This window comes from Eretmochelys imbricata, chromosome 7 (assembly GCF_965152235.1).
Source record: "Eretmochelys imbricata isolate rEreImb1 chromosome 7, rEreImb1.hap1, whole genome shotgun sequence".
Lineage (NCBI taxonomy): Eukaryota > Metazoa > Chordata > Testudines > Cheloniidae > Eretmochelys > Eretmochelys imbricata.
This window is the reverse complement of record NC_135578.1, coordinates 113484268-113499381: the sequence shown is the minus strand read 5'-3', so window position 1 is coordinate 113499381 and position 15114 is coordinate 113484268. Positions and strand designations below refer to the sequence as shown.

Sequence of the window (15114 nt, the reverse complement as noted above, 5' to 3'; positions counted from 1 at the left end):
AATAGAATAACACTTCTATGCCCAGTAACTGCTTTAAAGGTCAAGCCTTTCGATAGATGGGAAATGGTTCTATTGGGTAATTCTGTTTCAGGAAGGAATGAACAACGTTTTCAAAGCACTTCCTTGGCTAAGAGAGATGGCAGATGTGCTAATGTTTTATGAGCAGATAAAGTCGAGATGAAATGGGATTAAACTCTTCCACTTGGAAGGCGGTTAGGCTGAAATGATTATAGATGGTCAGAGGAACATTCTGTAATTGTCTGAAAGCATCGAAGATCAAAAGAGTCCCAGCTGATCCATGTTTCATCTTCAAAGATGCACTTGCCTTTATCCTAGACGGGGGAGAGAGCTTAAAAGCTGGCCCATCAGAAAGTTATCATGTGCAGGCTGCAAAGGCATAATAATCAGTTCGTCTTAGAAGGGTCAATGTATTCTGTTTACCAAGTAGAGTTCTTAGGAATGTATTGCTGGCGTTAAATGGATGTAGGTTAAACACTAATTAATGCTTAGTGGAAAGAAGAAAAAAGGACTGTCAAATCCTCCCCAGCTTTGTCTGTGGGGGAGAGAAGGGAATGTGATGATGCAGAAAGAATTTTGGGGGCATGGCAGATTGAGGAGGCTCTGATCAGCTTTATGGTGAATCACTAGCATGCTGGGGTAGGTGGGGTGGAAGCAGATTGCAATGGATTTTGGGGGTCCCTGCTGCAAAACAAGGGGTCTCTTTCTTTTCTGTGTGCTGAGTATTTATATTGCTTTTCTGACCTTCAGGGTCAGTTCATTCACTTTGGTGGGAGTTTGCCTAAGTAAAGACCTCAGTGTTTGACCCGGAGTGGAGGTGTCTGATTGGGAGACTGCAGGCCCTAAGATGAAGGGATGCCCCACAAGACAAGTGAGTCATGCTTCCCCCACTGAAGAAATGAAATGGCTTAAGTTCCCAAGAGGAAAATGATGTTTACTTGAACTGGCTGGTATGTGAAACAATTGGTGCTCAGGGCATGGCTAATTTTCTGTTTGCACATGAGAACAAACTTCTGGGAATTCCTACAATTAAAATTACGTCCGGTGGACTGAGACAACATGAAAACCTTCTCAGTCACAACCTGCAAATTCCTCCCTGCCGAGAGTCTGGGATGTTTGCATAGCGTGTAACAGTGCGACCTTAAAGACCTAGTCAGCTCCTTCTATTCACTCAGTTGCCCTTTAAAGACAAGAGACTGGGAAAGTCAGTATTTCCTCAGGAATTCTCAATACATCAGAGGAGAATGGACTTTTGACTGTGGGTATGCAGTATGGTCGTAGCCATGTTGGTCCCTGTTAGAAAGACAAGGTGGGTGAGATAACATCTTTTACCTCACCCACGTGTTACTTCAATAAAAGATATTACCTCACCTACCTTGTCTCTTTGATTGTGGGTGGCAGAGTACAGAGTGGCCTTAAGGTGCCCCTTCTTCAGAGCTGCTTAATATAGGGCATACAAAGAGAAAGAGCCACAGGGTGATCATGGGTCAGTGTAGGGTGATGTTCCTAGGGCATAGCACTTTACTAGAAACAAGGGGGAATCTTGACCTCTGTGTGCAGTTTTAATAGCAGTTGATGTGCAGTAGAGAAATATGTATTAAGGGTGAAATTCTCCCATGCTCAGAGAAAGCTGATAGGGTCTACGTGTGAGGAAAATTCCACTTAGGCTCTCCAGACTTTTGCTTAAGTGTTCAGTAGGTCTTGGCTGTAGAAGACAAGGTGGCAAAAGTCCATGATTACAGAGCAGAAACACAGCATTTCCTGAATTGCAGCTGTTATTTGCGTGTGCTGGTAACTATTGTTTGTGGGCCAAGGCTGGGGACAAGGACAGTGTAACAGAGAAAAATCTATCATTTCAACTCCTGCTTAAAGCCGGAGACATAATAACAGAACCAGAGGCCATGTGATGATTGCAAAGGCAGGAAAATCATGGGTTCTGATGTTAAAAGTATGTGAAAGGTAGCTTGGATCAAAGGCTAGTGTTTTCAGTGCACTCTTTGACACTCCTCCCGCCACCCCGATTCCTTGACCCCAGCTTGGACAGATGGAGCAGATCAGTGAATTGTTCAGTGTAAAACCTAAATAATGGTCACAGGTCATGGAAGTTGGTACTGGAATCCTGATGTTAATCTTCTGCTAAAGGATGTGCCACTGATGGTTGGCTGGACAGTAGAAATCCACATAGTGTCTGTTGTAATGCAGACGTTGTCTGTGTACGGTAACAAATCCTGTCAAGGAACTTCACCGTGGCCATTTGGATCTTCCTAATGAGAATGTCGATTGAATGCAGGATTTTTCTGTTTCAAAAGCTAAGCCTCTCCTCACTTGAGCTAAAGGAGATTCTCCAGTGGCTGCTAGTGGTGTAGTTATTACTAACTATATTTATTGTGACAATGCCCAAGCGCCAGCCAAGAATTGTGCCCCATTGTGCTAGGCCCTGTACAAACACAGAGTTAGTAAAGGACCCCTGCCCTAAAGAGCTTACTGGCTAGATTAGGGTGACTAAGTGTCCAGTTTTGGACTGGAATACCTGGTCAAAAAGGGATCCTGGCGGCTCTGGTCAGCACTACTGACCGGGCCGTTGACTATCCGGTTGGCGGCGCCAGCCACCATGCTGCACGGCTCCTGGGTTGGGAAGCAGCTGGCATGTCCAGCTCCTAGCCTTAGGGGCAGCCAGAGCAGGGGGTCCGGGTGCTGCCCCACCCACAGGCGCAGCTCCCATTGGCCGGGTCAGGGCCTAGCGCGACTCACGCTCAGAAGGTGGCTGTTGAGGGGTCGCGTAGCACGCACCTGTCCAGCTGCTGCCGGCCCTCTTCTCCTCACGCTCCTCGTGACGATGGGCTCCAGCTGCGGCACATGCCCTGCGGCGAACCACGGTCTGTCTGTCGCCCCAGTGCCGGCACCCAGGAGTTCGAGGTGTGTGTATCCCCGTCTCAGAATGCTGGGAATGGGGCTGCACCCCCATCCCCTGTTACGGCATCCCTCCCCGCCCCAACCCTCCATCCCCCCATCACTGCATCCCTCCCTGCCCCAACCCCCCCACACCCTGATCCCCCTGTCATTGGATCCCTCCACTTCCCACCCCCTGCACTCCCACCCCCCGTCACTGCATCCCTCCCCCGTCCCATCCCGTCCTGCCCCCATACCTACCCATCCCAGCCCTGTACCCCTTACAGTACTCTCCCACCCATCCTCTCCACCTCCCAAAGCCACCACCCCCATGTCCCTCGCTCCCCCTGCAGCCGTGCACCCATTCACCTCCATACACTGCTGCACTCCCATTATGTCCATATACACCCCTGTGCCCTCCACATCGTCATGCATCTGTAGCCTTCTGCCTCCCCCTGCATCCCCATCCACCTCACATACCCCCCACACCCCCTCCTCTCTCCTTCACTGCCCCCTCTCACACCCCCCCTGCTCTCGTTCTTGGCCTCTTTCCCTCCCCCATCCACTCTCCTCCACCCCCATCCCATCTGTTCCCCTCCAGCCCACCCTCCTCCCTTCCCGGCTGGGTGATTTAGGCAGCCCCTGGAAAAGTATATGAAAAAGTGTCTCTGTGTAGGCAAGTGTGTGTGTGCGTGTAGGCATTGTATGTGTGTAAAAGACTGTGTGTCTTTGTGTAGGGAGCTGTGTGTATTGCCACATGTGTGTATACCCGTGTGAATAAAATTTGCAGCCTAACTCTTTGACTTTTATTCCTTTTGCTGGCTTGTGCGCAAAAAAAATGATATAAAATATGTGTGTGTTCATTTCATAACAAGTGTTTAAAAGAGCAGGGAAGTCTAAAAGAAATGTATTATGTCTTAAAAAGTGAATGTTGTTGACTAGTAATTGCAGAAGAGCCAATGTATCAGACATTTCTCCCCACCTTTGTCTAGCTACATTATAAACTCTTTGTTGCAGACTCTCTCTTTTTATGTGTATGTCCGGCACCTGCCACCCTGGAGCCCTGATCTTAGTTGGGGTCTCTAGGCACAAAACAACAATGATAAATAATGTGGAAGTACAGGTGTTAGTGCATGCTACATGTGTACCCATGAATACACGTGTGTATCTGCATGTAGGGGTGGGAGTCAGTTTGTCCAGATTTATTTATATAGGTATCTGGACAGGGGTGCATTTCAGTGGTTGTGCTCTATGGATTTGTATTTGGGCTTCAGGAGTGGGCCTTTTTAATGGACCCATTGCAGCTGTGATAATGTGTGGTCCTAATTCCACACACAAAATTACAATATAGGCATTTATGAAATCAAAATATATTTATTGGTCTGTCATTTCCACAATTTACCACCATTGACAAACATGAACTGTAGTCCACTTTCTCATAGATGGAATAGAACTGTTGCACCAATGTTGCATTATACAAAACATTTATACGGATGATGTGACATGAACAACTCAGGTTTTGTACTTGTACAAGAGCAATATCTGACAAGTTATTAAGCAAATAGAGCTAAGGGTGGAGCAGATTCTTAGTATCCCTTTTGGATTGCCCATTATCCTCCAAGAAAGTAAAATAGTTCCCCAATTTCTGTTTTACAAGTTATATTCTTACTAGCTGTCTGACTCACCTGCATTTGAAGCTTAAATTCACTTTGACCTATTCACCCTTTTATCATGCATCCATTTTGGAGAGCAACACCAGCATGTAGGAGTATATGTATATGGCATTGGTGAAACAAATACTTTATCTGAATCTGGTGTCTGTTTTAAATAGGATGGTGAAAAGTTGGAGAGGGTGTAGAAGACAGCCACAAAGATAATTTGAGGACTAGAGAAAATGCTTTACCATGAGAGGCTGAAAGAGCTCAATATGTTTAGTTTATCAAAAGGAAGACTGAGAGATGACTGAGAGGTGTAGAAGTATCTTCATGGGGAAATATCATCAGATACTATAGGGCTCCTTAATTTAGCAGAGAAAGGCATAAAAAAAGTCTGGAAGCTGAAGCCAGAAAAAATTCAAATTAGAAATAAGGCACACATTTTTATCAGTGAGAGTGATTAACAATTGGAACAATTTGCCATGAGAAGTGGTGGGTTCTCCATCTCATAAAGTCTTTAAATCAAGACTAGATGCACTTCTGGAAGGTATGCTTTAGCCAAACATTAGCTATTTAACGAGTTATTAGACTCAATACATGCACGATGGGACGAAATTTAATGGCCTACGATATCCAGGAGGTTAGACTAGAATTAGTGCCTTTTGGTCTTAGTCTATAAATTAATGTTATTGCTGGGATTGAAATGGAGCAGAGGGAGGACTATTGCTCTGATTCCGCATTTGAATAACTTTACACATGTGAGTAGTCCCGTTCAACTCAACGGAACTACATACAGGTGTAAAGATACTCATGTTCGTTTGTTCGTTTGTTTGCAGGATTGGGGACAGAGGGGGCATGGAGTGAGCAGGGGGCAGGGCCTCAGGGAAGGGGTGGGGCAGGGGTATTCGGTTTTCTGGAATTAGAAAGTTGGAGACCGATGCAGGGTGAGGGAATGGGTGCTTATGCCATGTGGTTGAGTAGTTCTTATTCCACCCCGCAGAGGGCAGAGACTTGCATTGCAGTATTTTGCATTACCTCCCACCTTCTCTGGAGAGTTCATGAATGGGATCCCAAGTTGCTCTGACAGATAACTATTTAGACACAATCCTGATAGAAAATAGCATCCAAATGAGCCAATTCTGGGGATAGAGAAACTGATTTTTATATTCTTTACCAGGCACCCAAGTTGTGAGAGAACAAAAGTGATGTGGTTAGAAGACCCACATTCTAAGCCACTTAATTGTTTAGCTGAGGAATTTCACATGCAAACACTATTGCAGAAATGCCGGTCACGGTACAAGAAGATTCTTCTAAGATGCTGCTGCTTAACCCTGTGTTTTTACAGAAAAATGGCACGAAAAGTGCTGAGGCTTGCCGACAGCTGTAGTCTGCTATGCTAGGAGAGCTGATAGGCGGTCGCGCTTGTGCTCTCTCTCTCTCACACACACACTTTCCTCCTTCAAATCCCCCTTTAAAAACCCATTTCTTCAGAAATCTTTCCCACCTTCTTTTCTATCAATAATCTCTCCACCCTCTTTTTTTTTTTTTTAATCTAAGATGCTGTCCCATGTCTTGTGTGGTCTCTCTCAGTTCCTGTGCAGGAGCTCTGGGCTCTGTGCTAATGCATCTGACTGCTGGACTGGGGCTTTCAACTGTAAGCTGTTTGGGACAGGAAACATGTCTTACTCTCTTTTGTGGGGTGTCTGTTAGTGGACCCGATGCCCTTGCCTTAGTGGGAGCCATGCCAGGCTCTTACTCAGGACAGCTAGTAAAGTAAATCCTCTTCCCTGACCTTTTCTAGACTTTAACTGATGGTGTTTTGCTGTTACAATGTACACACAACAACACGGCAAATGGCTTGGGTCTCTGCCATTGAAGTATTTTATTTCCTTCCACCTCTTTCTGTAAATCCAACCGACTTTCCCTGCAAGGGCAACATTTACTGTCATGCCAACGTGCTCACGCCGGAGGTGGGTTTGAGAAGTTAATATTGTGTAATGCTCCAGAGCCTGCCGTTCTGTTTGTGTTTTTCTCTGTTACAGAGGCTAAACACCCGGTGAACCTGTGCAAACCTAACCCGTGCCTGAATGAGGGAGTGTGCGTTCTCAGGAATGGAAGCTACCGGTGTGAATGCCGAGGCTGGGAAGGACCGCACTGTGAAAGCAGTAAGGCTCGCTGAACAGGAACCAGTCAGTGAATTTCAGACGGCAGTGCAGGTTGAGGCTTGCACGTTGTCAGAGGGCTAAGAGCTCAAGGGTGGGGCCGGAGCGTCAGCTATATGGTCAAGAGCAGTGGTTCTCAACCTGTGGCCCGCAGGTCGCTTGCGGCCCAGTCAGCACAGAGCTGCTGCCCATGTGACATCCTCAGGGCCGCAGAGGTAGTATTGGATGCAGCTCACGTAACACAATGCTAAATACAACTTGCAGGAGCAAAGATTGCCGCTCCTTTCATGACAGACCCCCCCCTTATAACGGATTGGCAGAGGTCCTCTGCTTCCTCTAGCCCCAGGGTGGCCAAACTTACTGACCCTCTGAGCCACAAACAACGGTCTTCAGAAGTTCAAGAGCTGGGGCCACCTGCTGGGGCTCAGGGCTTCAGCCCTGCGGTGGAGTGGTGGGGTAGGGGCTTCTGCCCTGTGGGGAGGGGGTTCTTGTGGCTTCAGCCCCGCAGGAGGTGCCTGTCTGGGCTCGGGGCTTCAGCCCCAGTCCTGCTAAAGCAGGCACACCCTGTGGGGGTTGAAGCCCCGAGACCCCTCTCCCTGTTGGGCAGAAGCCAGAGGTGACACCCTGGGGGGAGAGCACGTGGAGTCACATGCCACCCTCCAGATTTTTGCCAGGATTTGATGGCCCCGCTCAGTCACATGGTGCAGCTGGGCGCTGCAGTCGTGGGGAGAGGCCATGGAAACAGCTGGAAGCTGCAGGGACGACCACTCAGGTTAAGGGGAGAGTGTGATGGAGGGGCATGACTCAACTTGTTGGGGGGGGGGTGTGAACCTTTAAATGGTGACCCCCCACTCTCATCAGGAACCAATCGCCTCTGGCAGAAGCCCCTCACCCCACCACCCCGCTGCAGGGCAGAAGCCCCGAGCTCGGGTAGGCAGAAAATGGGGTTGTGGGGCGCTCTGTGAGCTGCGCTTTAACTGTAAAAGAGCTGCATCTGGCTCAAAAGCCGCAGTTTGGCCGCCCGTGCTCTAGCCACCTGTGGGTCTCTCCTTGCCACATCCTGGCACAAGTGAAACTCTCTCCCTTTCTTTTCTCTCTTTCCACTCTCTGCCTTTCCTTCAGTTCGTGTGGGACCGTGGTGGTGATGGCAGCGGTTGGGTTTTTTCCCTTCTCAATGCATCTAGAGGCTCCACATACAACCTGGGGGAGGGGTGAATGGTTGGTGGCGTCCTCTGGCAGCTCCGTGGGGCTCATGTGGCCCTCAGTTCCACTCTGAGAAGAGCAGCTTGGGCTGGTAGGATTGTACCTAGGTCCACCCACTACACCCCCACCTGTATTGAGGGGGAGCAGACCTCTTTCAAGGAGCTGTGGGCTGTTTTGCCCATGGCTATGGGACTGTGCTTGCTGTGACAGGGAACAGAGTAGACTCTGAAGCTTTTCCTACCCTCCTCCTTCTCTGCCCCACACCCCCTCCCCATAGACTAATCTGGCAGTGCACTAACAGGGGTCCACCTCTCACACTGGGAAGTGGTGGGTTTGAAGCTAACTCTAGGATTATCTTGGTCAGGGGATCACGTCAGCCAGCATCAGAGGGGAGGTAGTTAGTGCTTTGGGAAGCAGAGACTCGGACTATTAGTCTTTTGCTAATGCGTAGACGCAGTTTTTACAGAGGGTTCCTAGACTGAAGCAGGGTCCTTAGGAGCTGCAGCTGCCCTCAGGCTTCAACCCTATATTGTGTGGAGTCATTGGTTTGCAATATTTGCCACACCATGAGCCTCTTTCCCATGCCAGGACCCTAATCCCATTTAGCAAGGTTCTGCCTGCGGCCTCCTTTCATTTAGCAATATGGAAAGGAGAGGGCGGTTAACAACTCACTCACAACTGTTCATTTCCTCAACCCTTGGAGGTCAAGTCCTCAGGATCCATATGAAATGTTTTCCTCAAGCTCACGCACTTTGGCAGAGCCAGGAATAGAATCCAGAAGTCCTGACTCTCACCTGAGATCACAATGTCGGACCTCATACAGGCTACCACCACCACAGTATGCGCCTGTTGCCATTGCATCTGCTAGTATTGTCTGAAATGTACTTTATCTGCACAAAGAACCGAACATTGATTTTGTATTGGGGGCCATTCTTCTTTCTCGACATTTGTTTATTTTTATTGTAACAGGAATTTTAAGGGGCGATTTTTCAAGATCACCGGTCCCTCCCACAAACTTTCACATCCAACGAAATCCCAGCGGTTTGCAGCAGCTTAACAGAGCTCTCCGACATGCAAAAAGGCACGCTCAGTCGGGACACTGAGTTGGGCAGTTTCACTGTGCAGTTCTCCTTTCACTAATGTTTGCTTGCAGCCGTTAATATACAAGACGATCTGGCAAGCAACCACCAGGTATTTCAATGAATGATTTAATCTGGCACAGAGACTGAAGTAATGTCTCCAAGTTCACACAGGACACCAGCTGGGCTTATCAGTAGTCAATATTTTTTTTCTTTTGTAATAACTCAAAATTTTGTGTTTCAGTATTTATTATTGACCATTTTGCTTTTCCACTCCAAGATTTTGGTGTTTCACGTATGTTGTTTGAAAGATCTGTGAGTTGGCAGCAGACTATTAGAGAAGGCTGGAGTAATTCTGGGGTTCAAGCCGAAAGGGGTTAGCCTAAATAATGTATCTGTAAACAGAGCTATATAAAGTGCACATTTTTAACAACGAGAGTAATTAACCATTGAAACAACTGACCAACGGGTGTGGAGGGGATTCTTATCACTTGAAATCCGTAGATCAAGACTGGATGTCTTTCTAAAAGAGATGCCCTAGCTCAACCAGAAATTACGATCTAGATGGCGAAAATAGGGAGTGAAATTCTGTGGCCTGTGTTATAGGGGAGGTCAGACGAGGGTCCCTTCGGGGCTTAAAATCTATGACTCTATAAACTATAGGTATGGCTGTGCAAACAAAGAGCCGGGTCCTCAGCTCCAGTAAATCAGTTCAGCTCCATCGGTCGGACGAGGGTCCCTTCGGGGCTTAAAATCTATGACTCTATAAACTATAGGTATGGCTGTGCAAACAAAGAGCCGGGTCCTCAGCTCCAGTAAATCAGTTCAGCTCCATCGGTCTGGCTGTAATTTCCGTACGCTACTTACCAGCCCCAGTTAAATATTCCTATAGTTGAAGTCACTAGAATGAATTATTGGATAAACACAGGAAGACAAATGAAAGTGAGAGCTAGTGATGGGCTTTGTTATGCGTTACTGATTTCTCAATCCCAAATGCAGTGATGTTCCCTTGCTTAGCTCTTTTCTTTTGTTTGTGTTTGTTTCTGAGTGAGGTAATATGGTTTGGCTTAGTGGGCATTTTTATTAGCTGCATTTTGTTGTTGTTAGGAGGGGCCTTAACGTGAAACAACTCTAAAATGGAGCTGCAGCAGTTAATACGTACGTTGCTATATTTACAAGATGAGCTTGGCTATTTTAGTCCTAGAGATCAGATTAGTTTACTATGTAAATCGAACGGTAGGTGATGGCTGAAAAATGACTTGTTTAAAGCCTAGAGCGGAGTAGTCCACACACAGTGCGGAGGACACATCCTGGGCTAAGCTAAGGACTGCTTTGGATCTGGTGTGCTAAGGAGCTGAGTCTACTGAATTGGGTTTTTTATGTAAACGATACCATTTGCGGCCCGATCCTGCATGCTTGGTTCATGCCAAACTCTCCCTAGGACAGCTGGGGGTTTGTCCGAGTCATCTGTGCTACAAATACAGCAGTGTAAGGGTTCCAGAGCTGGTTACAAATGGGGTTGCAGTCGGTTGCATACACTGCACCTTACTGTGTTTTGGAACCTGGCTGCTGTGTTGGATTCAACCACGGCTTCTGTCTCCATCAGCTCCCTTTTGCAAACTCTCTGTTTGCCCCTCTTCTTTTACCCTCTCTTATCACGCCTCCTTTCTTTGCCCCTCTCCTCCAAGCCAAACCCAGGCTCCTTTCTGAGTGCTGGGAACGCTCGTTCCATGGCTTTACCAGGAAGCTCTATCCTCCCGTTGGGGGAGGTCTCTGTAAAACTGGCCCCCTTGAAAGGCGGAAATACCATCGTGATGAACAGGGGATAGGAACCATAATAGGCAGCACGTCTGGCTCCCTTAATGGTTTTATGCTGATCGCTCTTCACCCAGCAGGCTAGCGGTCGTGGCAGCTTTACACGGAGCAGGCGAGGCTGAGCCAGAAGTTCGATAGGAGCTGCACACGCACCTCCAAAGAACAGAATCTGGCCCCAGGCCAGCACCTTTCAGAGGGTGTCGCTCAGTGGATCACCTGTGAAGCTATTAGACATACACGATCGCTCTCCTGGGGCTATTTAACTACTATATTATGTTGTTCTTAACTGCTTTCCTCATGGAGCCCATTGCCTTGGAGAGACTGAAAGCAGAAACTCCGGTTCTGCTGTGCGCAGAGCAGAGACAGAAAGATTAACTGCAACTGCCAGTGTTCAGGGTTGTAGCTTCTAGGGTTCAGTGTTCAGGGTAATAGCAAAGAGAAGAAAACCCCCTTCATCCAAGTGCCTTGGCCCCATGTTTTACTAGTCACACAGATGTACCAAAAGAGAGAGCGATTATTTCACAGGGTGGCTGTCTAAAGGACAATGGTCTAACCCACTCATGGAGATTAAAGCTAGTTCTGCAACAGCAGCAATGCTAGTCTATACCTTATGCTGGAAGAAATGAAGGAGAACTTCCACTTTGGCTCTGCTCAGCCGCCCGTCGATCATCCTTCGGCTTCCGCGCCTGAGGCAAGCAGCGACGGAAGCGCAATTGCCAGACTGACATTGGAAGCAGGAAGAGGCGCTAACCCTTCTCCCTTATTTATGGCTGGCCTGGTTGCCGCTTTGGTGTTACTTCTTCTGTAAAAGTGTCCATGGGTTCTGTTCTGGAAAGAATGGGCTACAGCAGTCTCTCGGCTACCATCCAAAGCCACAGTTTGTATTTTACACTGGGGAAACATCTGGGGAGCTGGTTCCACTTCCAGCCAAATTCTGCTCTGAAAATATTCTCTGTCATCTTGCACTCCCTGCATGGTTTGTGGTGGTAGAGAGACTATGCTATTATCCCTTGCTTCGCTGTAATATTTACAACACTCTGGCATTTTCTGCTGTATATTTTGTCTAACAGGTGCACTGGTTAAACTCTGCTTCACTTTCACTGTCTTTTGGCAGCTTGCCTTTAACACAGAGTTGGCTCTTCTTCTTTTAGCTTTTGTACAGTGTACGACTTGAGTAATTGCAATGTGCTTTCTTAAAAGTATAAAGGTATTTACAATATTTTCCTCATACTATGTTGCATACAGAGAAGATTTGTATAGATCTAATGAACCCTTAGGCTTGATTATGCACCTATGTTGTACGATTGTAACCATGCTACATAGATATACTTTTGTTTTAATACACTGCTAATATGAGCATTTCTGAAGCACATAAATTTTACTGGGATAAGGCTGAGTGTGGGGAAGAGGCCTGGTAAAACCAGGGATTTTTTCCCCCATGAATTTGCTTCATTTAAAATATGGATGGGCAAACTGGTCTGGATAAAACTACAGACTTTAAGCTCCTTGGTGCAGAAACCATTTTTTGTTGTGGTTGTAGATACAGTGTCTAGTGGAATAGAGCTCGGATCTCTGATTGGGGCCCCTAGGTGCTGCCACAGTACAGAGAATGGTGATATGCAAGATGGAGGGTGTTTAACTGAGTTTTTCAAAGGAGCTGTAAGGAGTTAGGCGCCCATGCATGCGGGGGCCCAGTTAAGGTGGCACAGATAATCTGAATTCTGGCATTTCGTAACTTTTGAGTGCTTGGCTTTTGGTTCCTTACATTTTTTTTTTGGTGTCATCGTTTTAGTGTGTAATATGAATAGAATACAGCATAAAACTAACAGCCCTGGAGAAGTATGAAAACGGCGTGTTCCATGCCTCGTCAGCTTTCTCGGCTGGTGGAAGATGACATTCCTAGCCAGCTAAGAAGGCGACACGTCGGGAAAGTGCTGGGAAAATCAGGCTGATCATGGAGATAAAGGCAGTGAGGCCTAGTGGATAGAGGACTGGACTAGGACTTGGGAGACGTGGGTTCTATTCCTGGCTTTGCCATGGGCCAGCTGAATGACCTCGGGCCAGTATCCTTCCCCTCTCCATGCCTCTTTAAAATGGGGACAACGAGGTAGACCTCCTTTGTAAAGTGTTTTGAGATCTACTGATGCAAAATGCTCTATAAGAGCTAGGTATTGCTATCTGTAGTGAACCATGACTGATTGGGTCAAATTCATCCCAGCTCTAAGGCCAATGAAACCCCCAGTTGGCTTATTTTATTGGTTCCCTCCACTCCAGAAGAGCTGTGTGATAATGGGAAAACCACAGAAATATAGAAATACCTTAGGGTCTGGTTCTAGGAGGGGCTGAGCACCCACTATTCCAAGTGACGTCAATGGGAGCTGCAGTGCTCAGCTCAGCTGAAAATCAGGCCTGTCCTGTCTATGAATCCGCAGTGAAGCAAGTAGAATTTGACAGAATGGACAGAAAATTGTAATTCAGACAAGGACTCCCCTCTGCAATATCTTAACCATGGTGGGCTAAATATGCCTTCAGTTGCACGTCCCATTGACTTTGTTTGCCTGTTGTAAAGGAAGGAGGAATTTGGCTCATAGTATGACGTGCATTAAAAAAGGGACTGAACTGTTGTGATCATTTTCATATACCGAATCCCAGATACATTAGGCCACAGACACAGCCGCATACGAGGCCAGGCCCTGTAAACATTTACTACCTGGCATTGTGCTTTGAAGTCAAGGAGACTCGTGATGTCTCACCTGGCCATGTTTGCAGAATCAGACTTGAAGGTCCCTGCAGTCTGTTGCACTTGTAGAGGACAGTATATCAATCAGTATATATCTGAATGGATGTGGCTGGCCAATGGGAGCAGGTGGACCTGTTGGCTTATTTGACCTGCTGTAGAAAGGCAAAAGAGAAACCCAGGTGGTCATGGTGCAGTTAAAGGAACCAATGTTCTACCAAATGAACAGCCATAAATAAAACTGTCTCACTGTGTAGATCCTGATATGACACAGGTGTGAATAACGAGCACCAGAGAAAGCACTTGTGGGGTCTGGGCTAAAAAAAGTTACTTTGTTTGTTTAGGGGGAAAATAAAACCAACTTGCAGCTTGAAAGGTGTCAGTGCATCGGGGTTGCCTTTTAACTTCCTGGTCTCTCTATCTCAGTTCGAAAAACAAAAATGGTCTTGCACAATGCACGGACCCATAATCTGGCAATTTTTAGTTAAAAAGCGGAGGTGGCTTGGCACTTACACATGGTCCTTCTTTAAATTCACTCCTGGAGCCTAGTTTGAAGTTAAACAGAAATCCTTAATGAGAAAGTACTTGATGGGAAGTTCAGACCCTAAAAGTTGGAAGATTGTTCGGACCTTGCACAGTTACCAAGCAGCAGGAGGGGAGGTGATTTAGCAAAATGGGTGGTAGAGTAAGATTTGTTGGGGTGAAAACAAAAGCTTTTTCTAGAGAGGAAAATGCCAAATTTTCACTGGGAGTAATTGGGCGTTTGGGAGCTAACTAATGGGAAACAGGAATGATTCTCTCCCCGTAGGAAGTTGGATGATCCCTTCAGATGGCCGTATGTTGACTTCAGTGGGAAAGCCTGGTCTCATGTCATAAAGTGGAATGTGAGTGCCATATGTTTCACCCTCTTCAGCTTTATTTCCCCTGACTCTCCTTTTAAAACAAGTAACATCTTGCCCTTCTGTAACTACTGAATCTGAGATAGTGTTTTTACTTTTAGTGCTAGGCGCGTCTGTCTTTAACATTCCCACTGTTTCCTCAGAAGACCTGAAAAAATCTGTTTTCTTGTCTTTTTCTTTGGTTTGCTGGTTGCTTTCCTGTCAGAAGGTGTCTGGCCTTTTCAGTGAGATAGGTGTGTTGTTGTGACCTGTAACTGGCATGAGAAGTTCAAAGACCTCATTGAGATGAGTTGTTAACCTATAAAAGTCACAAATACTGGGCCAGTTCCTGCTGATTCCTTAATCAGACTTCACTGGGAATTTTTGCTTGTGTGAAGACAGGAGGCTTTGTCCCGTACAAAGTAGGTAGCTTGTTTAAACTAAGCCTAAACAATATGCATGATGAAAGTGGAGTAATTTGGTTCTTGTCCCAAACAATGTCCATAAATATTTGAGGCAAGATCTTCTAAAATGGGATCTTGGAGTTAGACTCCTAAGATCCATATATAGGCATCTGAGTAAGTGGACGGATTTTCAAAAGTGCTGAGGAGACCGCTGCTCTGATTTGTTTACGTCGGACTGTGAGATACCTCAGCAGTCAATGAAGGATTGTCCAGT

The 15114-nt window shown here is 46.7% G+C and overlaps 1 protein-coding gene across 1 annotated transcript in view; it reads left to right on the top strand.

Annotated features, from left to right (window-relative positions):
• VWA2 (von Willebrand factor A domain containing 2) overlaps nucleotides 1-9030 on the top strand; it is a 52108-nt gene extending 43078 nt beyond the window's left edge. The window contains exons 13-14 of the mRNA XM_077822871.1: nucleotides 6605-6727; nucleotides 8897-9030. Coding sequence (XP_077678997.1) covers nucleotides 6605-6727; nucleotides 8897-9030 — 257 coding nt within the window. The remainder of the gene's footprint in view (nucleotides 1-6604; nucleotides 6728-8896) is intronic.
• The last annotated feature ends 6084 nt before the right edge of the window (nucleotides 9031-15114 follow it).